Here is a 24,481-nt window from a genome sequence, read left to right as displayed (position 1 = left end):
TACAGATGAAGAAACTGAAGTACGGGGTTCAGGATAAGGGCGCGCAGCTAGTGGTAAAGCTGGGATCTGAAGCCTCACACTCTGGCTCTCACAGAGAATCTGTCATCATTCTCTTTATTCTGCAGTCTTAGTTATTTACAGCAAACCAAGTTTCCCCCTGATGTTACTACATTTGGGAGGATGAATCTTAATCCATGAGCAAAACCTTGCAAAAAAGAGAAAAGAATGGGAAAAGGACAGCATTTTAAGGTTTATAGAAGTTGATTTTGTCCCCAAGCCTCGAACTTGCCAAACAAACAGAAAGTTAAAATGAGTCCCTTTTGGAAGACACCCACCTGTGGTTTCCTCCAGGGTTTAAGGTTTTAAATGAGCTGGATCCTGGGAAGGAGGCTGTCCAGCACCTGCCCACGTCATTTTTATCTGCCATCTTTAGAACATGTTGTGTTGGTGTGTAGGGGTTGCTATAGTCAAGTGCCACCAGGGGTGATTTCGACAACAGAAATTTACTCTTACAGAGGCAGGCAGACCAAGGCCAAGCTGTTGCCCAGGGGTAGCTCCTGCTCAGGGCTGTGTGCCCGGATTTGTTCCAGGCCCCTCTGCTTGGCTTACCAAGGACAGTGCCCTTCCTGTGCACATAACATGAAGTTTATCAGGGTGGGGATTTAGCTCAGTGGCATAAGCACGTGCTATGTAAGCGCAAGGTCGTGAGTTTGATCCCCAGTACCAAAAAAAAAAAAAAAAAAAGGAAGAAAGAAATTTATCATCTAAAAAATGAGTGTCTAACTTTTTGGCTCATTGGGCCATACTGAGTGAAGAGGAATTGTCTTGGGCCATAAATAAAATGCATAATACAGTTAATGTATTTAAATAACAAAATTCCTTTAAAGTTTTTCTTATAACATTTAACAAAAACAGAGTGACATAAACATAAAACTAGTGAGATATTTGATGTCGTTTTGAAGCAACAGTATCTGGCTTGATGGAAGTGGTTGCATTTCTTAAGAAGTTCTCATGTACTCATCAGGAGTTTTTGATCTAATTTTCCTCCCCACATTCTTCATCCTTGAAAACAATTGTTCACAAATACAAAGGCTTGGTGTAAGGCATGGTTAAGAAGGAGAGAGATTTTTCTCTGGGAAGATGATCTCATAGAAGTTCAAGAAAGCTGGGCATGATGCTGCAGGCCTGTTATCACAGCACTCTGGGAGGCTGAGTCAGGAGGATCACAAGTTCAAGTCCCACTTTGGCAACTTAGTGAAACTGTCTCAAAATTTTAAAGGGTGGAGGGGCTGGGAATGTAGGTCAGTGTTAAAGGCCCTGGATTCAATCACAGGTACCAAAAACTATCTCAGTGAAGAGACAGGATCAAAAAAATTTTTTAGTTGAATGATGTCAAAAGTTAATGAGCAAAGACTTCCAACATTATAAAAGTGAATGAGCTAATAATTATTTTTCTAGTATTAGCAATGTCATGTATGTAATTATAGCCATAGCATGAGCAAAACACTACTTACATTTTTTCTAAGTCCTATGCCACAGCTACAAAAACACTATTTTAACTTATTATTTTATGAAGTAACACGACAAACCCAAGTTTAATTAAATAAGAAAACTTACTACCAAAAAATGCCTGTGCTCCGAGGCACACACACATCAAGTGGGTTGAAATTTCACTATGGGTCACCTCTGCATTGTAACTGCCCAGTCCCATGGACACCTAGAACCCCTGATGCACACAGGTTTTCCTTTTCTTTTTTGTACGCGTGGAGAGTCCTGGAGATTGAACCAAGAGAACACTGAACTGTATCAGCAGACTCCTCTCTCTTTTTCTTAACATTTAATTGCAAATGAGGGCTCATCTTTTAGTCCAGTCTGTCTTGCTGGCCAGAAGGGCCTTCTCTGCTCCAACACTGGGCAGATTACAGTGACACTAGAGCCCAGGCTTTTGTGGGCGGGCAGTGACTTCATGGCCATTCCCTCCATTCAGGACTTCGTATTTGGGTGATTATTATCTCAAATATTGAAATACTTTCATTTTTCTATTAATAATTAGGAAAAAATTTTTTTTGGTACCCAGGGCCTTGTGCATACTAAACATGTTCTCTACTGCCAAGCTATACACTCAATAACAGGAAACCTTGTAAAGTCACCAGTCAAGCTCAATTAAATAGTTTTGCTGGAAGAAATATTTTGCTACCAAAGCATACCCCGAGGTGTTTTAGAATGTATGTGCAACTAACACATCCTCTGCGGATGCAGAACCTACTCTCTCTGTATTGTTTGGTGTTTCCCACCCAAAAGTTCATTAACTTCAAGGGAGCTGAATCCATTATTAGACAACAGCGAACACAAACAAACAGACAAACCCCTGAGTCTCCCTGCTTCAACAATAGAGTTTTTAAAAAATGCATTGTACACACAGTCCTCTTTACACAGGCTTTTGATGGGGGTGGGTGTGAACAGAGGAATTTCCTCCTCCACCCTGGCTGCTGCTAAGCTGTAAGCTAATACTGTGAGAGAGAAGAAATACCCAGGTCTCACCTTTCCTTAGGGACTGGGCTTGGTGTTATTGTTTACTGATGTTAGTGAAGATTTCTCTTCCAATGCTGCTTAGAGCTGAATGGTTTGCACTTTAATTTGCAGAATTCTGAGCTTTGCTTAAATTAAGTCAAAACTTCTTCCTTTCTTCCTTTCTCACATAGTATTCTTTTTGATGTTCTTTTAGCATTTCTGATCAGAAATTTTCCTTTGTGTTGATTATTGATTAATCTGCCAAAGTGGGTGAAATATGTTGTGCTGCCTTAAAAATGTGTTTTTATGTTTGCCATTAGAAGCGAAAATGAAACTGGGAGGTTTATTTTGTCTATGTAAATTTCCCTGCTTTTCTCTGCCAAAAGTAGTTAAAGAGGCAGCTCATGTGGCTTTAAGCAAGTGAGGACTTTGCAAGTGAGAAGTTCCTAGGTTGGTTTAGGTTTGCATTTGTTTATGTGCTGAACTTTTTTTTTTTTTTTTTTTTGGTAAGATCATGATTTCAAGCATTCATAGAATTTGGGGCAGATGGAATTACACAGAATGTGTAATCCTTTGAGGTTTTACATTTTACTTGAATAAACTTAGATTGCTTAAGAAGGGAAAAGTCTCCAGCAGATTTTCCTTGACTGACTTTATGTTTTAGTTTTTCCGTTTTCTTGATGAGGCTTCTGTACTATCCCACTTCCAGGGCCAGCCAAGGAGCATGAAGAGTGGGTAGACGGTGGGGTGACGGAGGACAGTGACCGTGGGTGCTAGGAAAGAGGACCAGAGACGCTGGGGAAATGATGGCCTCCTCTAGCCCATCCACCACTCTGAACCTGGGACTCTGGAAGGATGAGTGAGCTGGAGACACAGCTGTCACCAAGCGACTCCTAGGGGTCACTCCTCCGCCAGTTTCAGCCATGTCTGATTTATCAGGAGGACGGAAACATGACTCAGATGGTTTTGTAAGAATGCTACCTCCATTGAAGTCATAACTGAGCTACTGCTTCCATTTTTCTAATGTCATTTGCTTGACTCAAAGGTGCCTGCCCTTTATGGCCCTGACTCACCAGTGTGGCTGCTTGCTCAGCAGTGGTGACACCCAGGCGTGGAAGAGGTTGGCAGGACCGCCACCCAGTGGGCACCCAGAGACGGCAGCTGTGACCTTGACTCTGGCAGAGGGATGTGGCAGCCTCCCTCAGAAGCCCTGGTGGAAGCAAATTACCTACCTCTCAGGTTTATTTTCCCCTCGAGGAGGCAGAGCTGGTGCTACCCCTTCCCATTTTTGCATTTAGAAACTGCCTCAGAGGAGCTAAGGAAAGGCCCAGAGACATTCACTTACAGCAAAATTAGGGGGAGGGGACACTTTCTATTTTAAACTTTTCTATACATTATTTAGATGGTTCCCAAAGAACGAAGATAATTTTTAAAATAATCATTTTTTTTGTTCTCAAAAACTAAAATTTCTGAACTGGGTATAGTGGTATATTCTTTATAATCTCAGCTTCTCCGGAGGCTGAGGCAGGAGGATTTCAATTTTTGTGTCAGCCTGAGAAACTTACTGAGATCCTGTCTCAAAATGAAAAATTTAAAAAGAAAAAAAAAAATGACTAGGGATGTAGCTCCCTGGGAAGGTTCTAGGTTCAAAATACTCCAAAGTTGTGAAATTCTCAGGCTGGGTTCAGACTTCAAATCCTACTGCCTCAGACCCCCAGAGTTTCAGGTATGTGCCGCCATGCCTGGCTAGTAGCTCATGCTATTAATTCATGTCATTGAATTTTCCAGTTTTTCCTTTCTCAAAAAATTTTTTTTGAACCAGTGTAACACTGCACCAGGGAAATAGCATACTGAAGTCTATGGTGAAATGTATCAAGCAAACTGTTGGTGTAGACAAAGGTAGGGTAGAGGAAGAGAAAGAATAGAAGAGGCCAGGCATGGTAGTGCGTGCCTGTAATCCCAGCACTCGGGAGGCTTAGGCACCAGGATTGCTGGGAGTTCGAGACCAGCCTGAACTATGTAGTGAGACCCTGTTTCACACACACACACACACACACACACACACACACACCAGAAAGAAAGCAATAAATTAGAAGAGGTGAGAAAGTCCTAAATCTTCACCATGTTCAATAATACTCAATCCAATTTTCTGTTTTCAGAAGTGACAAAGCCTTTTTGTTTGCTACGTTTTGAAAGATTTAAAAAAAAAAAAAGGAAGCCAATATTCGTATGAAACTTAACTCATCCAACTTTATTACCCCCTGGAAACATATAGCTCTCTGGATACATTTTCAAGATTTATCTTGTTTCATTACAGCTGCAGGTGTGTGTCATCTGTTTTACTGGTCTGCATAGTTTTCGCACTATGTATCTTATTAGTCTAGCGGTCTAGACAAAGGCAGGAAACCAAACTGGAAACACTGGGAGAACAAATCCCACCGCTTCCACATGGTGTGGCAGGGACTCCCAGTAATGCTATAATCGGGAAGGGTTGGCTTCATGTATTTTAGATGCCTTATTAGCGAACCAGATCTAATGCAGAAGCATCAAAGTATGTTTTGGAATTTTATCATTTACTTGGATGTCTCAGAATAGGGCAGATTAGAGGTGGCTGCAGAGGGGGCTGCAGAGGTGGCTGCAGTGTGGGATGGATGGAGGGCTCCAGGTTTGAGGACGGCAAGGAGGCAGGTTCCTTCTTTCCTAACCCTCCATGTGACCCGCCCTGGCTGTTCCCATCCTTTCTCCCTTTGTCTTTTCTCCCCACCAGTGCAGGATTCCATAGGCACCTTCTGAGATCTGGTGCTTATGTTATGCTCTGGGAATTTACCAAGTCAACTCTACCTTCTCTTAAACGGCAACTCATTAGACAGGATGGCATAAAAAAGAAATGGAATGGGATGTCCACTGGTGGCTCAGGCTGCCAGCACCCAGACAGGCTCCTTGCAACATGTTCTTCCCTGTCGCGTGTGGAAGATGGCTGATGAGTGGTCAGCCTAGGCTGGGGGAGTGAAATTAGCCTCTCAAATTCTCTGTGGTTAAGCTGCTCACTGCCACTTGAGAGGGTGGGCTCCTGACGCACTGCCTCTATGGCTTGGCCAAATAGAACCATGGGGGATTGATCTAGCGGAGCTCTCCAAATATAGCCTCTTGCTAAGCTTGGATGTTTCCAGAATCAAGGAAGTAGCCTATCGTGACATTTAAGGAAAAAGAGAAAAACCTGAAAGTTGACCTAATAAAAATTGCTTCCTTCCTCCAGCCCCTGAAGGGTTTGTTGGAAGGATGAGGACAGAGATGGAGGGGACAGTAGTTTGAGTGATGTCCTCATAGTCACTTTCTTGTTGCTGGAGTGAACTACCTGGTGCTCACAGCTTAAAAGAGGAGAGGTTTATTTTGTCTTACAGTGTCAGTCCGTGGGTGGCAGGCTCAAAGGCTGAAACAGGATGGCAAAAGGGCATGGTGGAGGAAAAGGTGCTCAGCCCACGGAAGCCAGGAAGCAGAGAGAGTGAGGTGGGGCCAGGGCCTGGAATATTCTCTTCCGCCCTTTTAGGTCACACGCCCAGTGCCACCTCCTAACAGCAAGTCAGCTATGATGCCCATGTGATCCAAGCAACTGAGGCATTTGTGAGATGTTTAAGATCTGTCCTGTAACAAGTGAGATCTAGAGTTAAGATTCAGTGATCCTTGGGTGCAAGAATAATGTCTCATTTGGGAGTATGAATGCTCTCAAGTTGTGTGAAGCACCTTGAGGCACATCCTGTCCATACAAACCCTGCCCTTCAAAGACAGCCAGTCTGCCTAGAATAACCCAGTACTTAGCTGCTCTCTGCCGGCTGCCACCCTTTATCTCCTAAGCTCTGCCCAGGTCCCCCTTGACCTTCCATCCCAGATGACCTTCTTCTGGGTCTCCTGGTTTGTTTTCCCTTCTCCTTTCCTTGTTTAACTTTGCATGTCAGTTCTATTTGAATTCTCTGAAGAAAATCATTTAATTAGAAAATGGAAATCAGTGGCAAGGAGCAGAAGGAGAAATGCACCACCGTTTATTTTTAGAAGCTGCTCCCAGCACCCCAACCCCAACGCTGAGGTATTTCCTGGGGAAAGGTTTCCACCAGTGTGCTTGTCAGGCACAAGGAAGGAAAATTACAACTGCCTCTGCATATGGCTTATAATATCTTCATCACACATTCCAAAGCCAGTGCCTGGTGTGGTGCTCAGAAGCTGCTATCTACAAGTCCATCTCCTTGACCCAGTGTTCTGAGCAAGAGTGCGTCACCGCTGGGCTTGTGTTTTCAGACAAACACGAATCTTTAGGGAAAAGAGCGTGCTTAAATAAGAGATGCCAGGTTGTTCTCCCATGGGAGCTTTTGAAGCACTCTGAGCTGGGACCTCATGACCTGAACTGAGAATCGCCATGGCTGTGACTTTTATAGGATGCTCTACATAGACCCGTGACACTTCCTGATGACCCCATATGTGAACACAGAATCAGGCCAGGCTTAGCCTAGCTTGCTGTTTTATCTCAGTTAGAAGCCTTTTGTTAAAAGGACAAATGAAAAAGTTCAGATGAGTCAAGAATGTATTTTAGGTGCCCTCTCCAATGCTATAACCTCAGGGAAAATCATATTTATTTTTCGGTGTCCTTAGGCATTAAAGGTTACATATCTAAATGCCACCACTTCTGTATCTTGTGTAGATAAAAGTTTTACCCTTGGCAAACTGCTGCGAATTCTCCCCAAAACCCTTTTCTCTTTTGTGAATCCTAAAAAATCATTTTAGAGATGCTATATTTCTTAGATGTAACTAATGCATCTATTGTGAAGATCTATGAGTGTCTTTTTTTTTTTTTTTCTGGAGGCTACTGATTGCTGCTTATTATAAGAATTTTAACATTTTTCCAAACTGAGGGAGCGGAATAATTGGTCTGTATTTTTTTTTTTCTGGTACTGAAAATTGAGTACTCTTTTTTTTTTTTTTTTTTTTTTGGTCTTTTTTTCATTTTTATCGGTACCGGGGATCGAACTGACGACCGCCTGCTTGCAAGGCAGGTGCTTATGCCGCTGAGCTAAACCCCCAGCCCCGGTACTGAAAATTGAACCCAGAGCTTCACAATGAGCTCCATCCCAAGCCCCCTTTTATTTTTTTTATTTTGGGACAGAGTCTTGGTAAGTTGTTAAATTGTGCAGGTGGGAACTGAACTTGTGATCCTCTTGCTTCAGCCTCCCAGACTGATGGAATTATTCAAGTGCACCACCAGGCATAATTGCGTGGATTTTTTTATTGGTCAGAACATCACTGGGACAGCTTTTAAAATTTGCACTGGCTCTGATTTGGGCAGTAATTGTGAGATTTCAAGGTTGGACTGTGATTAGGAAGAAAAATGTCCTTATTTTTAGGAAATTACATCAATGTGTGAGAATAATGGGGTCATTATGTCAACAAAAGACAGTGGTTCGGGAAAAAGTTATACGTACACACCATCCATTATGATAAGATTTCAATGAGAAAATATGTTCTTGAATACAGGCACAGTTATGGGGTTGAAATTCTTGAGAAGATTCTGGCAGAGCTTTGGGGCACCACTGCTGACAGACCCAGTCCTGTAGCGCATCCCTGCCTTTCTGAGCTTTGGGTGGGAAATTATTCCAAATATGTTGTAAAATTTACCAATGTAATATTACTGCTGTAAACAGAATTTAATCTTCTGAGATTAGATGTCTTATCTTCACATTCCACCGCTGTGAAGGGTCAGGCTGTTATGTGAAAGTGTTTGAAGACGGCGGCGGTTGTTTATGCCATCTATAAAAATGTATGATTTCCCCCTAGTCGTTCAGTTTCCCCCAGACTGAAAAAGGTGAGCTGCAAAGCAGTAGGAAAATAATGAAAGGGAGATACAAACAGATTCTTAACACTCAGAAACGTGTGCCGCTGGTCACCAAGTCAGCTTGGTTCCTCCTGCCGCACAGTATGAGCACCGCCCATTCTTGGGATGTCATCCTAATGTTATACGCATCTCAGCACAAGCATTTTCCCATGCAGCAAAATCTCAGATGTGTATTTTCACCTTTGTTTTTGACAATTCTAAACTTGCAAAAGAGTTCTTGCAACTCTTGCAACAGTTTTATTTATTTTCTTGCAGTTCTTGCAACAGTTTTATTTATTTTTGTTTTTAGAGACAGGGTCTCACTATGTGGTACAGATTGGTCTTGAACTCACTGTGCAGCCTAGGTTGGCCTCAAACTCATGGTGATTGACTTGCCTCAGCCTCCGAAATGAACCAAATTTTTTTTAGAAGTCATGTTTCTTAGTCTTCTTTAATCTGGAAAAGTTCATCAGTCCTCATTCTCATTCAGGACAAAGATATTTGTAGAGAGAACAGGCCCATTATTTTGTGGGGTGACCCTCCACATGCAACCGTGTCTCCAAAAAAGACAAAAACAAAAAATTTTATAAGTTGCTATAATGCATGTGTATATTAAAACATTTTATGGTTACTTGGCAATTTTTATTTATTTATCTTTGTGTGTGTGTGCACACGTGTGTGTGTGTGTATGTGCACTAGGAGAGACTGAACTCAGGGTATCATTCACGCTAGGCAAGTGCTCTACCAACCACAGAGCTACATTCCTAGGCCACAATTTTTATGTTTTTAGGTGTTTAAAAATTAAAAATTTTTAAAAATCTCATATTTTAAAAACCAGCAATAAAAAAATTAAACCTATGGAACATATCCTATATTATTTTAAGTTTTCTATAATATCTTTGCCAGATATACTTTATTAAGCAAGATAGGGTCTCAAATTATTTGTACATAATGTCTGATAGAGACAAGATAGCCCAGGCTGCCTTGGAGGGGTGCATGTGTCTCAAGCTCTTTTTATGGGCTGCTGACTAAATTGAAATTGAGCCTGGTACCTGCCAAGGTAAGATTATTGTACCATTGCTTGGGGCCCCCTTTCACCCTCCTGTGTAGATAGAGCTTGAATGCTTATTTTGTGGGTGATTCACAAGTGATAGCACTTGAATGAGGCCATCAGCCAGCTCATAACACCCAGTGCCAGACCCAGGCCAAGCACTGGCTTCAGAAACAATTCTCCTGGGCCTTCTGGCCAATGTGGATGGATTTGGCAGATACCATGCAGGCAGTTAGAATTGGAGAAATCAGTGCTCGAAGTTAACAGCATCAGCTCTGGAGTTTGGAAGAGTTGGGTTTAAATCCCAGCAGCGTGACAACAGATAAATCCTTAACCTTGGTTCTTTATCTGTAGAAGGGGATCATAATGGTACCCATCTAACAGGGTAGCAATGAGCCCTGAATGAAATACCATATAGAAAGCACCTGGTATGGTGTTGGGCACATGGGAAACATGCCCTGTTGTGATAGCGTTCATAATTATTATAACGGCACATTCAGGTTTGCTTTCACAGTGGCCAACACACTTTCTCCTCTTGTGGTACAGGCGAACCGGTGTTAGTTCTTCCACTGGACTGTTGGGAAGCTATGGCAGAGGTCATGGGAACTACCAAAACTCTGTGCAGATACCTGGCGAGGCTAGGCATGGAGCTCAGGCCTCTGACTAGAGGGCCAGCCTCTCTGTTTTATGATGTCCACTGCCCATTTCGTAAGTTGATACTTAGAAGTCAATGCTATTTGGGAAATGTTGAGTAAACTACATCCTGTTCTCCAGCAGATTCATCTTGATTTAGACTGTGCAGTCATCTTCAGGAAGGGAGCAGGCTGTAAGTATTTCAGGCTTTACAGGCCATGTAAAGATCTTTGTTGCAACAACTCAGCTCTGCTGTTGAAACTTAAAAACAGCCCTGGACAATACATAAATAAACAAGCTGTCTGTGTTCCAGTAAAACTATTTACTGGAACCAAGCAGCAGGCGCGTAGGCCCACTGGTTATCTTTATTACTCCTGATTCGGACAGTCCGTGTATTTCTGCCTTGGGCCACGTGTCTTTTGTCACACTGGTCACAGGAGCTGTCAGATTTAGTGTAGAACGTTCTGGGAGCTCAGGTCTGGCATCCATAGGAAGCATTTGATTACCGTAATTTGCTGAATAGATGAGCTTCTTTTGCCTGTATTTTCCTGTGATGAAATTTTCTGAAGTCATACATTGCTCTGCTTCAAAACACGACTGATTTAGCCCTTGTTTTGTTTTTGTTTCAGCCCTTGTTTTGTTTTTGTTTCATGCCGTTCTAAAATGACATCAAAAACAGACTGGGAAAAGAGCTCTTACCCTAGGATGGAGATGAAAAAATATTTTTAGGTCTTTTTTAGTGTTTATGATGTATCCATTTGTTACTCTATTTTCATTGTCTGGCAAGGAGGGTAATTTTCAGTGAAAACTCCCTTCTGGGGATTTGGCCAGTTTTTGTTTTAATTAGGATGGAGTCTCACTTGTATCCTTGCACTACTGTTGACTCAGATAATTAAAAATAATGGCTGAGGACACGTTTGTTTTGTCAAGAGTTAAACCACCACCCTCTGTAATCCTGGGAAGCATCAGCTGTGGCTATGCCTGCAGTGTTTGTACCAAGAACTTTTCTCAGGGCAGTGGTGGCCTCCTGACCCTTCAGGCAAAATATATTTACCTGTGGTTTGTCTGCAAAGGTGTCCAGTAATAGCAGCTGCCCAGGACAAATAAATTTAGGACACTCAATAGTTAATTTGAGATACTGCTCTGCACAGTTCAACCTTGGCTAAATAAAAATGTTTGCTTTTAAAACAGCCCTTTACTGCCCTGAATGTTTACTCTACACTTCCAGGCCAAGAAATATCATTTCCCATTTTTTAAATTTGATGAAGTGCCTCAGAATCTCCTGGTTGTGGTTAGCATTTCATCTAAAAGGGAGCGGCTGTGACTTGCTGGTGTGTGCAGTGAATGAGTGAGGCCTGAGGCGAATTTTAGTTTTCAAACTGACCTGTGAGGGGCTGGAAGCCGGGCTCACTAGAAGAGCTCTTTGCCTAGAATGCACAAGGCCCTGAGTTCAATCCCTATTACACCCTTGCCCCTTTGAGACAAAAATCAAAACCTGAGGTGTTAGGTGAATCCCAAGTCCCCAGGGCTTTTCTATGTAGAATAGCGTGGAAAAAGCGATTCAGCTTGGGATCAGGGCCACATTGTCATTGCTTGTGGGCACAAAGCATTACGCTATGCATCTGTCCCTGTGTACCCATTGCCTCCTGAAAGAGGACACAGGCCCTATGTGTTAGCTTTTTGCCACTGTAGCCAAATAGCTCAGAAAGACAAGTTAAGGGAGAAAAGTGCTTATAGTTTCAAAGATTTCAGCCTATGGTCACTGGCTCCATCGAAGCTCAGCATCATTGTAGAAGAATGTAATCAATAAAAGCTGCTTACCTCATGACAGCCAGAAAATGGACAGAACAAGGAGAAAGCCAGAGAGGAAGGGGCCACCCACAGACAGAATAGTCCCTTCAAGGGCATGCCCCTAGTGACCAAATCCTCTAACCAGATCCCACCTCTGAGTAGCCCACTCAGCGATGAATTCATCGAGGGATTTAGCCATTGACAAGGTCAGCACCTGCATGATTCAGTCACCTCACTGGCCTTCAACTCTGAACATTGACTAAGCCCTCAACATAGGAGTCTTTGGGGAGACAGTTCATATTTAATTACAACACTGTGTTTAGAGAGTTAGGGCTCCCTATCTCAAAAAATGACTTTATTCTCTCTTGCTTCATCATTCAGCTACCTGAACATACATTCAGCAGTGACTGTGTGCTGGGCACACACACCACACACGCTGCGAATACACACATGTCACTGCCATCCTACTGGCAATTTGATAGCTGCATCCCAGAAGGAAACCAATTCTGGTCATGCACATGGGTAGGGAAGGTTGCTCTTAAGCTTTCAAGTCTTCTGTTTTCATAAGAGGAAGATGAATTTGGGCAGGAAAAAGCCATACATGGTATCAGTTCCTCTGTATGCTTTTACATTATTAGGATCTGGTTCAGTGCAAGTTGCAGGGTGAATGATTCTGGATAATCAAAACTGCAGAGGTGTGATGTCCGATGTGGTCATCGGTGGAAACACAGTGGGAAAGTCTGCTTGGCACACACCACTGTGGCCAGACCTGCAAATGAAGGTAGGGCTTAGAACACTGCGTCAGAAGCAGAGGAGGGTGCTGTTCTCTGTGATTTGCTGGTTCTTCTGCCTATAAAAGTTGTACCCATTGTCAATTTAGTCCGTATGCTAAACACTTAAAGCTGCTCAGAGGGAACCAATATGCAAAAGTTTTATAAGAATCCCTTGTTTGTGGATTAATATTTTATATCTTTCCAGAGACTGAACAGAAGGAACATGCTTGAAATTATAAGATCAGAAGGGAATATGCCCTTATTTTCCCTTGTGATTCCTTTTTCCGCCCCCTTTTCTTTTTTGAGATGGGATCTCACTGTGCAGTTCAGCCTGATCTTAAACTGACTTCATAGACCATTCTGGCCTCAAACTCACAGCGATCCTCCTGCCTCAGTCTCCCAAGTGCTGGGATTACAGGTGTGCGCCACCACACCTGACTCTCTCTTACGATTCTAAAGGAAAAAAATATACACCTTTTAATAAATTGGAGATGGTGGTTCTTTTGACACTTTATTTGCTTGATTTTCCAGAACCTTCTAGAAAACAAGTACATTTTTATTGTGGAAGGAGGGGAAGGAGTCACATTAGTTCAAAGTTTTATTCTCTGGAAAGTGAGGAACCCAAAGTTGGTTTTTTTTTTTTTTTTTTTAGGAAGGAAACATGGACAGCTCATACCAGAGTGCTGTCATTGTTTATGCTTGGGACTGACATGATGAAAAAGAGTAATTTTGGAAAGGCAGGGCTGGGTCTATTATTGTAGCCTGCATATTGCCTGTAATGAGGCCAGGCCCTTTTTTAGGGGCCTGTTTTTCTTTGTGGATTACTTCCTAAAATAAAGGCATGCCGCACTGGCATTGACTCTCTGGCTTGGCAGGTATGGCATCTTGACTCTGCTCGGGCCAGTGTTCTGTGAAGATGAACCCAGTGCTGGCCCCAGCAGCTCTGTCCCGAGTGGGCTCCCTGCCAATAACCACGCAGCCCTCACTCTCCAGTGTGGCCCTTCCCAAGGGACGGGAAATGCTCCCTGTTTCTAAATGTTACTTATTTCCACCCATTTTAGTAACTGAAGTCTCTCACCTAGTGGCTTTTCATTTGGGGCTTTATTCTTCCTAGAATCTGTATAATCTCTCTTTCCTATGAGAGCTGTCTGGATAGATTTGGGGTCAGAGTACTCATGCTCAAACAACCCCAGTTTCATCAAGCTTTTTTCCACCAGGATAAATATCCCCAGTCCCCCATTAATTAAAGCCTTTCATCAATAACCTCCACCCTTTTAATATGTGGAGTTGATGGTGGATCCTGTTTTCTGGCTCAGAGCATCACCTCTTTGGTTCTTGTATTTGTGCTTCTGTTAATACAGCTCAAGGCAGTACAGGGAGTTTCATCTTAACAGGGCTGGGTGTGGCATAGGGCTAGAGTCCAAAACAGTAAACAAAGTGAAAGCTGGTGCAGTAAAAATCACCCTTGAAATCTTCAAAATGCAATATGTAAAAACTTCAGTTTTATTTTATCTATAACCCTTTGTGAACATTTTTATGTACCCCAAAGTTGAGGGCTACAGATCTAGCCTAAACAGAAATTCTTACCTGCAGAAGTCTCCTGCTTAAACATAGTTGGTTGAATCCAGCCATCCACTTTGCCTCTTACCAAATCAAACCTCTTGAAAATGGCATAAAGGGAATGTTTTGTTCTCATGTGATGTCATGGGAAAACTGTGTGACTTGAAATTTTCCATTTTAACCACTTTGAGGTGTGCAGTGCAGTAGTGTCAGTTAGTGTGTTGTTGCACTTAAGTTGTACATTGATGTACAACCACCACCAGCATCCTTACCCAGAACCGTTTCATCTTCCCAAGCTGAAACTCTACCTATGCAACAAGGATTTCACATTCCAAATCTCCGGTTCCTTCAGATCCCATTTAGTTTTCTGTTTCCTTGGGTTAGCTGCTCTTAGGAGGCTCGTATCAGTGGAATCATACAATATATTCCCTTTTATGATTGGCTTACTTCACTGAAGGGAGCTTTTTAAAGAGGTAAGTCCACCAGAATAAGGATAATGGGAGAGGAGACACGAGCAGCAGGCTGAAGGGTGTGTGCTTGAGCCACTGCAGCTAAGATTAATTAAAATATAAGAAGGGAAAACTGCAGCTGTTTGAGTAATATAAATAAAGGTGGCTGTTTTTCTTTTTACCTTGTTAAGAGATGAAAGTGGAAGGGGTAATGTCTATGAGTGGATCCAGCACACAGTAGGTATTTAATAAATGTTTGCTGGATTGGAATCTGAAGAATGCTTGAATAGACTCACATCCCATGTATGGACCTTTCCTTGAAAGTTTGCAGAGAATCTAGGTATGGTGTGATTCATTCCTGTAATCTTGGCTACTAGGAGGCTGAAGCAGGAGGTTTGACGGTTCATGTAGCTGGAAAGAAGGAAGGAAGGAAGGAAGAGAAAAGCAGGGAGGGAGAAAGGGAGAGAGGGAGAGGAAGGACGGACTAAGGATGTAGCTTGGCGTGAGACCCCTTCTGTGTTCCATGCCTGGTACCTGGGGCTGGGGACAATAAAAAGCTGCAGAGAACCACCCAGTCACCATTTGCTGATGTTCTAAAATGGTATTTTGCTGTGGGTCCACTGATTATGACTGTTGTACCTGTGGGGTCTGTGATCCCACTGGAGTGTGCCTCTGTGTGCACGCATGTGTCACCTTGGAAAGTCAGCCCTCCGATGTGGCCATATCAGCCTATCTTTAGCAGCCACATCACTTTGGACCTAGTTGACACCATGAAGCTTCTGGACACAGAGGCATCACTTTCCATGCCTGTCCTACATAGCCTGTTGGTCTCAAATGTTACTTTTCCTCTTTCTTCATGGCCCTTTGAAAAGCCTCTCCCCAGTGCCCTAAGAATCCAAGTCTTTGGCATGCAAGGTCTTCAGATCTGTGATTTGACCCTACCCCGGCCCCTCCACGCATTGCTTAGGCCTTGTCCATTCCAGACTTCACCTAAGTAAAGCTGAAGTCCTTGCAGTTGCCCATAAGCACGATGCCACTTCAAGCCAAGTGTCTTTGCTTTCCCTCTTTTTCTTGCCTATAACAGCCACCTCCCTGTCACACCTGACCTTCACCCCCAATACCATCACCACTGTGCCAGTTCCCGACTCAGCTTAAGCAGTTTTTCCTCCAGGGAGCCTTCCTCAATGCCCACTCACTTACTGGCTGCCCCCTTTCATGCTCTGAAAGCATCATACAAGGCCCTATCAGCAGCCACACAGGACCAGGCACCCCTAACACCAGTGATGCACCTGCCTCCTCTGGGAGGTGGGACCTCCCAAAGGGTCAGAAGACCCTGTTACTCTCAATCCCTACTCTGTGCCCAGAACCTGCCACAGCTCATTCTGTGAGGGCAGGTACTGATCTTATGTGTCTGCAGGGTTGTGATCATTTGCTGTAACCCACTCCATGAGCGGAGCCTTAGGGCTGATTTTGGAAAAGTCTAAAGTCACTGCCTCCAAGTGTCTGACCCTATGACCCTGGTGTGGAGGCTCCTTCACTTCCTTGCCATTTGGATGCTGTAGAAGATGGGTCCTGATGAGCCCAATTCACTAGCCAAGTGCATGCCACTCTCTTTTTCCATTCCATCCAGCAGCAACCCAGGCAGGAGAACTGATGCATGCATCGAATGACATAACAGACGTTTCCTGTCTGCTACCGGATGTTTCTTAACTGTCTTCTATGTGCACGTGTGTGGGAGACAGCGGGGAGGAGGTGGCACCAGGTTTCTGTCTTGGGAACGTCCATCCTAGTGGAGGGAAAAACACTCACAGGCAGGCACAGCCAGAATCATTTTGGGTGGAGTAAGTGTTGAGAGGGGAAGAGAAGGCACTGGCTGTAGTGGTGCACACCGGTAATCCCAGCACCTGGGAGGCTAGGGGAGGAGGATCGCTGTGAGTTCAAGGCCAGTCTGGATAGTTGGGACCCTTGCAAAGGAGCATTGAGTGAAGCAGTTCCAACCCTGGAGAAGAGCCCTAGGCAGGGCCAGTCCTGCGAAGGAGCGCTCGGGCGGAAGGAGCAGTGTTGCCTTCAGGCAGGGCCAGAGTGGCACGTGGGAAACAAAAGCAGTTGTCTCTGCAGCTCAGTGAACGATGGTAGAGGGGGCCCTGGTGAGGCTGCTGTAGGGAGCAGGTAGGTTACAACGTGTGGATGTGTGTCAGAGAGCTGCCTCCTTAAATTTCACTCGCTGAAACTGGGGTGAAGCCAAAAGGAGAGCTGTTGATACATTTTGAAAAGTAGATTGGAAATGATCTCTACAGATCATATACAGCATGTAAAAATCAAACTGAAGAAAGAACTTTTGAGGACGATAGCAGGATACACCAAGCCCTGAACCCTATCTGTTACTGTGACAAAATACTTGAGATAATCAGTTTAAGAGAAGAAAAGGTTTGTTTTAGCTTATGAGTTAAAGTTTCATTCTGGAGTCCCTTGGCCTTGTTGCTTTGGGTCTGTGATGGCCAAATGCATGGTGATGCTAACATGTGGCAGAGAAGATCTGTGCCCCTCATAGAGGCAGGAAGCAAAGGGAGCCTTTGGAAGTGCCCAGGGTCTTAGTAACCCCTCAGGGCCACAGCCGTCAGGACCTAATTTCTCGCTGTGAGATCCCATGTGGGAAAGGTTCTGCTGCCTCCTAATAGAGCTATCAGCTGAGGACCAAGCCTTCAATGTGAGTTGAGATTCAAATTGTGCTGAAAATCAATACTGCTACACGGGGGCCAGTGGACAAAGTTACAGGACTGCCCTTCACTGCGTCTCTAAAGCAAGGAGCCAGCCATCCTAGCTACTACCAAGACCAGAATTTTCCACATGCTTACTTCAAATCTCTTAGAAGAGCACAGTGTGAAAGAAAAGGAAAAATCCTTTCAAACGCAGTTCTTGGCCAAGCATGGTAGTACATGCCTGTAATCCCATTACTCTGGAGCTGAGGCAGGAGGATTGCTTTGAGTTTGAGGTCGGCTTGGGCTGCACAGTGAGTTGAAGGCCAGCCTGGACGACATGGTAAGACACACACTCTGTCTCTCTCTCTGTCTCAAAAAAAAGGCAGTTCTTAGTAAAAGTAGTATTTTTGTGTCTAAGGAGGTTAGAATTATATTCTTGTCTGATTCACAGGACCATTGCTGCCCAGACTTTCTTTTGTATCACTTTTCAGGAGATGCCCGCATGCCTTTTTGAGCTCTCCTCTTCACTAAACAGGTTTTCTTCCTCTCTTTGTAAGGCTGCCTTTGTTTGAACCCATAGAGTTACTTCTGTCTACTGTAAACACAGTGTCCGGTGACTCCTCCTTATTGTGGAGAGGCAGCACCTTTACAGGAGGAAAACACAGCTTTAAAGGTCACTTTGTGGTATTTGGGTTAGAGAATAAGTCATCACGGTTGTTGGAAACAGCCGCAGAAAGAGCTGTCCACTGGCTACCCGGGGCTTGTTCCCTTCCTGTTGGATGTCAGCTAACAGCTAGCATTTGCTGAATCAAAATCAATCTGATAAAGTGTAACCCGATCACTAGTAGCTGTGTAAAAATAAATACACTTGACTCCTGTTTCATTTGCCCTTGAAGCCTTGAACATGGTTCCAAACTGTACCTTTGAATTGGAGAAGTCGGGCCGGGTCACATTGCAGCCCGTGTGCTTCTTGGTGCCTCGGGCGCCTGGCACGCGTGCGCACAGGTGTGCAACTCAGTCGTGCCTCACCTGAAACGCTGTGACCTCACTGAGGTTGTGTCCTCACGTCAGATGTGCCACCGGAGAAAGGGAAGTCGGGGCGAAGCTGTCAGGACAGCTGTTCTCTGGAGCGGGGTAACTGCAGGAGCGTTGGGTCATGATTGCTACTTGGATGCTGTTCTCTCTCTTCACGGTAGGTCTCTGTTGTGTTCTGCTTGCTTCCGAGAGCACAGACAGCTTGCATTTCCCAGACACTCTAAGGAGCATGTGCTCTTTCTTCTTTAGGGGCACTGTCTTTATGAACTGAAGGCAGTGAGCCAGCCAACGAGGAAAGGCACATTCCTGATGCTTTAGGCTCTGCAAGTTCTGACAACATTTCTATAAGGAAGCTAAAGGCTCTCAGGGGTAAAAACACTATTCTACTCTGAGTTCCACTTTTATGTAAATGCTCTTTTTCCCTGGCAATCACTATCAGACCTTACTTTATTTACTCACATAGCATTTTCTCTTGGCAGAGACAAAGCTTCAGTAGAAGCGCTCTCTGGCATCTTTAACTGGTGATTTAATGTTGTAATGATATCTGAACCAAATAATAATGATCTTAGATGCACGGCTGAGAGGCTCGGCACACAGCTCCCAAGTCTTGGGATGCGTGAAAGGTATATAGGCCATGCTTTAAAATCTGCCCAAATTATATGCCATGATCTTGAGTGTGACAGTAAAGTGGGTAAGCATGGGTAAAGGTAAGGAGTATGTTTCTTCAGGTTTAAAAACAATTACACAAATTCTGTTTCACACCTCTGGTGAGTGTTTACAGTGTGGAAGGGTTTGGTAGCTGTGTTTGTGTGCTTTCTTGGGCCAGGTCACAGAGTGGGGAAAGGTAACTGTGAAACCTATATACTGATATCAGTATGGTGATCATGAAGTGGTGGAAAGTCATACGGAGCTACAAAGGTTAACGTTATCCATGGCCAGTGCAGACATCTATGTAAGTCAAGGGAGGAGACTTTATTTCCACAACTGTCTAAAGTGTACATGTGCTGATTTGTAATATGCAGAATTCTCGCTGCATTTCTGACTCTAAATAGTTTTCATGTGGTTAGGTATGTGTGTGTACTGGTGTGTTTGTATGTGTGTGATAGATTTTTTATTTTTGTAATTGTATAAGCTTTGTTTTTTATTTACATAAGGCAAAATCAAGTCATCCCACAGTCCCATGACCTATCCCACCTAATATATTTGGTCCCAAATTTCTATTGGCACATTCAGGTAACAAGTTTACCATTATTTCTGAAGCAGAAACCAAGCCATTTTGTAGCAAATAACACAGCAGTGTCTGACACTTTTCATGAATAGGAATGAATGAGATGGCAGATGTAAGATCTGATTTGCTGATCTTCTTAAAGAATTATAAGTAGAAAAATAGCATGACCTAATTGTTTCTTTGTATTTTAATCAATAATGAAGGAGGGTACAATGTTTTATTTTTTGAAAACTCAAAAGAGATTTTTAATAAATACCACAAATTACTAGAAGTTAATATATTACAAATGAAAAAGAGTCAGGTTTTTGCATTTGAGATTTTTTTCAGTAAATTTTGGACTCATGCATAATAGATAAGTGCTGTACCATGAACTAATCTCAGCCCCCCCAATTTTAAAAATTGATTAGTTCTTTAATGGTACTGAGAATTGAACTCAAGCACTTCATACCAAGCTGCATTTTAATTCGTTTGTTTGTTTGAGACAAGGTCTCATTTATAGTCCAGCACAACTTGTGGCAATCCTCCTGCCTCAGCCTCCCAAGTGCTGAGATCACAAGTGTGTGCCACTGTCACCATGCCTGCCAGTTTTTTTAAGCCAAGATGTCTAATTACCCAGGCTACTCCCAGACTTCCTCCCCTCATTTCAGCCTCCCAGAATGGTAGGATTACAGGTATGAACCCCTGCACCAGCCTTTATTTTGCACTGCCCAGATTTGCCTTTAACTTGCAGTCTTCCTGCCTCTGCCTCCTGTGTGTCTGGGATGACAGACGTGTGCCACTACACTGGGCTGTGGTAAGCTTAACCTCGGAGTTTTAATGTGTAGCTTTAAAGGCACTGAAATGCTGCAAAGAAGCAAGGACTGTAGGCTGCATACCGCCACCTAAACTGGGAAGGAGCATTTTGGAAGCTTGTCATCCTGAGAGGAACAGAGATAGCTGACCCAGGGACAATGGGACCCAGGATTTCAGATGATGTCATCCCTGTCTCCCCCCGCCCCACTCAGCGGTGTTGGTTTCCCAGTGTTGGCTCAGTCCTTGGCAGGCTCCTTTGTGTGCAGTGTCCAGATGACTGATAGCAGCCCCAAGCCTTTGTGTCACCGTCCCACAGCACAGAGTCACGTTGACTCCAGTTAGTTTGCCTGCCCAGTGAAGCCTCGGAGATGGAAAGGAGATGAGTGGTTTTTCCTGTTTAAAATAAATTACTTACAATACAACAAAATAATATCTCTGCTTACCAGGGAAATGAAACATCTGCAAAAACATACACATCTGAATATTCACAATATCTTCACTCTTCATTTCTTGTCATTTTAGCAGACAGGTGATATCTGAACATATTTAAGGGGTGCAGTGTGATAGTTTGATATGTACACTGTAGAGATCCAAACAGGGTTATTAGCATTCTCACCGCCAATATCTATCCTTGCCATTTGTCAGAAAAGTCCAGACTCCTTTTCCTGTTAATTTGGAAATACATTGTAGATGTAGTCAGCTCCTGCAGAATAGAACACCAGACCTGATCCCAACTATTTCATGTTTTGCTGGGTTTTTAAAATTCCTTTTGACAGTGTATGTTTGTGATACTGAATAGTGATTTTTGTTTCAGGGAATTGGTGCTTGCATAGAACACATCTTGGTCATTTGCTGACCCTTTCATTCTCCCCCAGCCTGACCCTTTCCCATCTCTGAGAGTCTACTTTGCTGTTTTCTGTCGTCTCTCCTTTCTTTTATTGAGACCTGGGTCATGTGCCCAACCTTAAGGCTGAAGGATACCAGCTTCCCCTAGATCACAGGCCAGAGGGTGAAGAGAGCAATGGGAGGAATAGTCCTTTAAGGGGCACATGGAGGCCTGGATGTTGGAAAGGGACATGCGAGACAAGTGGCCCCATGTATTTTCCCACTTAATAATCTTATAGATGTTTACTCTAGCGCAACCTTCCAAAAAAGCAAAAGTTTTCTGAACTGATTGGTTGTTTGGGGCTTAAAAGATGACAGCCACTTACCGGATGTGAGATGCAGTGTTGAGGAGGAAAACCGAGTGCAGAGTGACTGTGGGTCTCTGCTAGTTAAGTTGATGGAACATGAGGAAAACTGGTCCTGTGACCGCTAAGGCACCAATGGTGAGGGAACCTGGCACCTCGGGATAGAAAACAAGGCCTTCCTCCCCACCTAAAAAAGAGAAAGGAAAACAGATTGACAGTTAACCAAAGTTCAGCACTGATTGCTAATGCCAAGGAGCAGAAATATTATCCTAGATGAAAATCTTATCAGGTTAAATATTGACATGGTGGTATATGCCTGTAATCCTAGTACTCAGGAGGCTGAGGCAGGAGGGTTGTGAGTTTGAGGCCAGCCTAGGCCATACAGTGAGCTCTGGGTCAACCTAGGTTATATAACAAGATCCCTTCCCACCTTTTTTCTTTCTTTATTTATTTTTTTTGATACCAGGAATCAAACTCACAGCTGGCCAGGCAAGTGTTGAGTGTTGTGCCACTGAGCTATAGCCCAGCCCCAAGGTCCTGTTTTAAAGAAAACAAAACAAAGCAAAAATGAGATTGGCTAATAGCTTGGGAAAGTAGTTCAGTGGTAGAGTGCTTCCTCGCTTAGTATCTGTGAGTGCTCAGATTGATCTTCAGTACTGGGAAATAAACAAAACTAAACAAAAAGACTGGTCGTGGTTAGTGTAATCATGTGAGCAGTGATCACTTTCCTGAATACTTTCCTTCACCCCCCTGCCTAATCCCATTCCCTGGCGGCCTTGTGTTTTGCACCAACCTGTTTGCAGTTCAGAGAGGTGCTCTGCTACCCAGTTTTGTCATTATTCACAGTCTCACCACTGCCTGGAATTCCACTCGGGCTCACAGAGATTCATCTTCTAAGATGGCTCAGATCGCATGCTGTCTAAGAAGCATTGCTTAGCTTTACCTCTCTGGCTTAAGAATTCCATCCTATTTGCTGCTCTCCTAATGTGACTGGTCTCAACCATGGGCTATTTCACGTCTCCCAAGAGACACATGGCAATGGTGAGAGACATTTTCAACTGACGTGACAGATGGGTTCTGTGGGTGATCAGTCAGTAGAGGCCAGGGACGTTGCCGAATATTCCACAATGCACAGGACGGCCAGTCCTCTGGCCCCAAACCGCAGTAGTACCCAGCTGAGAACTCTGGTTAGCACTGTATCTGCCATATTGTTGGATGCTTCTGCTTTGAGTCTTCTCTCTGCCACAATGCTTGATGTCTCCATCTGTGTTCTGCATCCTGGTTTAAAGAAGACTGGATCCATGAGAAGATGAAATCATTTCCTACTTAGTGACTAATGCACAAGGAGCTACGTGTGGTGGAACATACTTATAATCCCAGCACTTGGGGGGCTGACGCAGGAGGATTCTTGCAAGGATTTGAGACAGGCCTGAGCTACAAAAGTAAGCTCGAGGCCAGCTGAATTGCATAGTGAGACCCTGTCTCAAAAAGACAAAAAAACCTACCAATTAATGCACAAGGAGATCAGAGACCCTACTCCTCCTTTCACTAGGTAAACTTAAACCTGTGATTCCCTTTCTTGTATGCTTTTGTCTTTGTCATTCTGCAAAAGAGTTTTGGAGTTTACTGTAGCAAATAATGCAAGAAATTAAACATTTTTCAAGTGATTTTATTTGTTATAGTATTATTATTTTGGTTCTACCTCCTCTGCAAGATTTAGGAATGTACAAGCTGTCCAGATCAAAATGAGTTTTATTTTATTTATTCATTTATTTATTTATTATTTGTGATTTTTTGAGACAGGGTCTTGCTATGCAGTTCAGACTGTCCTTGAGCTCACTTTGTAGCTCAGGCTGGTCTCGAACTCTCAATGCTCCTTTTGCCTCAGCCTCCCAAGTGCTGGGATTATAGGTGTGAGTCACATGCCTGGTTTGAATTGATTTTCAAAGATTTAGAATCTGAGAAACTTCACCCAACACTACACCACTGAATGGTAAGCTCCTAGCCTGTAACAAGTTAGATAAATATAATTGTTGTTTCCATCCAAGAGTTTTAGAATAATTATCTCAAAGACTTCATTCAAATCTGTGCATTATTAGTAAAATATTGGTGCCTTTGAAGACTCCAAGAACTATCTACTGCCAGACAGGTGTGTGTATCTGGGACCTGTGACCTAGGTTATAATGCCACCGTTGGCCCTGGAGCAAGAGAATGCGATCTTTCTACTTTATTCTGTAGAAAGCTTGTGGAGAAATAGAGCGGATGGATTTTTCCTTCTGCAGATGAGATCATCTAGATGTGGTTTGATCCTATAGCATTTGTGATGGGGTTTGATCCTAGAGTGCTTTGATCTGATGTGGTTTGATCCTGTGGCCTCTGTGATGTGATTGGCAGGGGGTGAGCTATAATCTGATGCAAACATTTGCTTCTGCAATCACCTTCCTGCAGTGGAGGTCAATTGTTTTTTCCACCTTTAGATTTCTGTTAGTCCATGTTTGCAGTGCGTAATGGTTACATTCATTGTAGGGAGTTGGTGCATGTATAACACGTCTTAATTCTTTTTACTTCTTCTTCCCTTGTCTCTACCCCTCCATCTCTTGATTCTCTTTTGCAAAAGCTCTGTCTCCCTGGGTGTGGTCAGTTTGACAGGCATTCATGTAATTGCTGTCAATCGGCCGGAGGGTATTAGATGCTAGAAGTAGGAAAATGGCTAAGACATGATCTCAGCTTCTCTCGCTCTTTTCTGTTTTTGTACTGGGAATTGAACTCACGATCTCGCGCTTGCCAGGTGGGTGCTTGTGCTACTGAAATAAACCCCTGGCCAAGATCTCAGCTTCTGAGAGATTACTTTTTTTAATATACCATTTTAACCTTTGTTTTTTTGTTTTGGTACTGGGGATCAGATTCACAAC

The 24,481-nt window shown here is 43.5% G+C and overlaps 1 protein-coding gene across 9 annotated transcripts in view; it reads left to right on the top strand.

The window, feature by feature from the left end:
- Palm2akap2 (PALM2 and AKAP2 fusion) overlaps positions 1-24,481 on the top strand; it is a 461,803-nt gene that overhangs the window by 367,877 nt on the left and 69,445 nt on the right. Inside the window, exon 1 of one of the 9 annotated variants that reach the window (XM_063261027.1) lies at positions 18,193-18,516. The exons of the other annotated variants lie outside the window; for them this stretch is intronic. Coding sequence (XP_063117097.1) covers positions 18,481-18,516 — 36 coding nt within the window. The 5' untranslated portion in view covers positions 18,193-18,480. Of the gene's footprint in view, positions 1-18,192; positions 18,517-24,481 lie in introns of those variants that run through there. 9 annotated transcript variants of the gene reach the window in all.

Source organism: Cavia porcellus, unplaced genomic scaffold, assembly GCF_034190915.1.
Source record: "Cavia porcellus strain 051 isolate PalLab524CR breed Dunkin Hartley unplaced genomic scaffold, mCavPor4.1 scaffold_1, whole genome shotgun sequence".
NCBI classification, from domain to species: domain Eukaryota; kingdom Metazoa; phylum Chordata; class Mammalia; order Rodentia; family Caviidae; genus Cavia; species Cavia porcellus.
The sequence above is the reverse complement of the archived record's forward strand: the minus strand, read 5'-3'. Positions and strand labels throughout refer to the sequence as shown.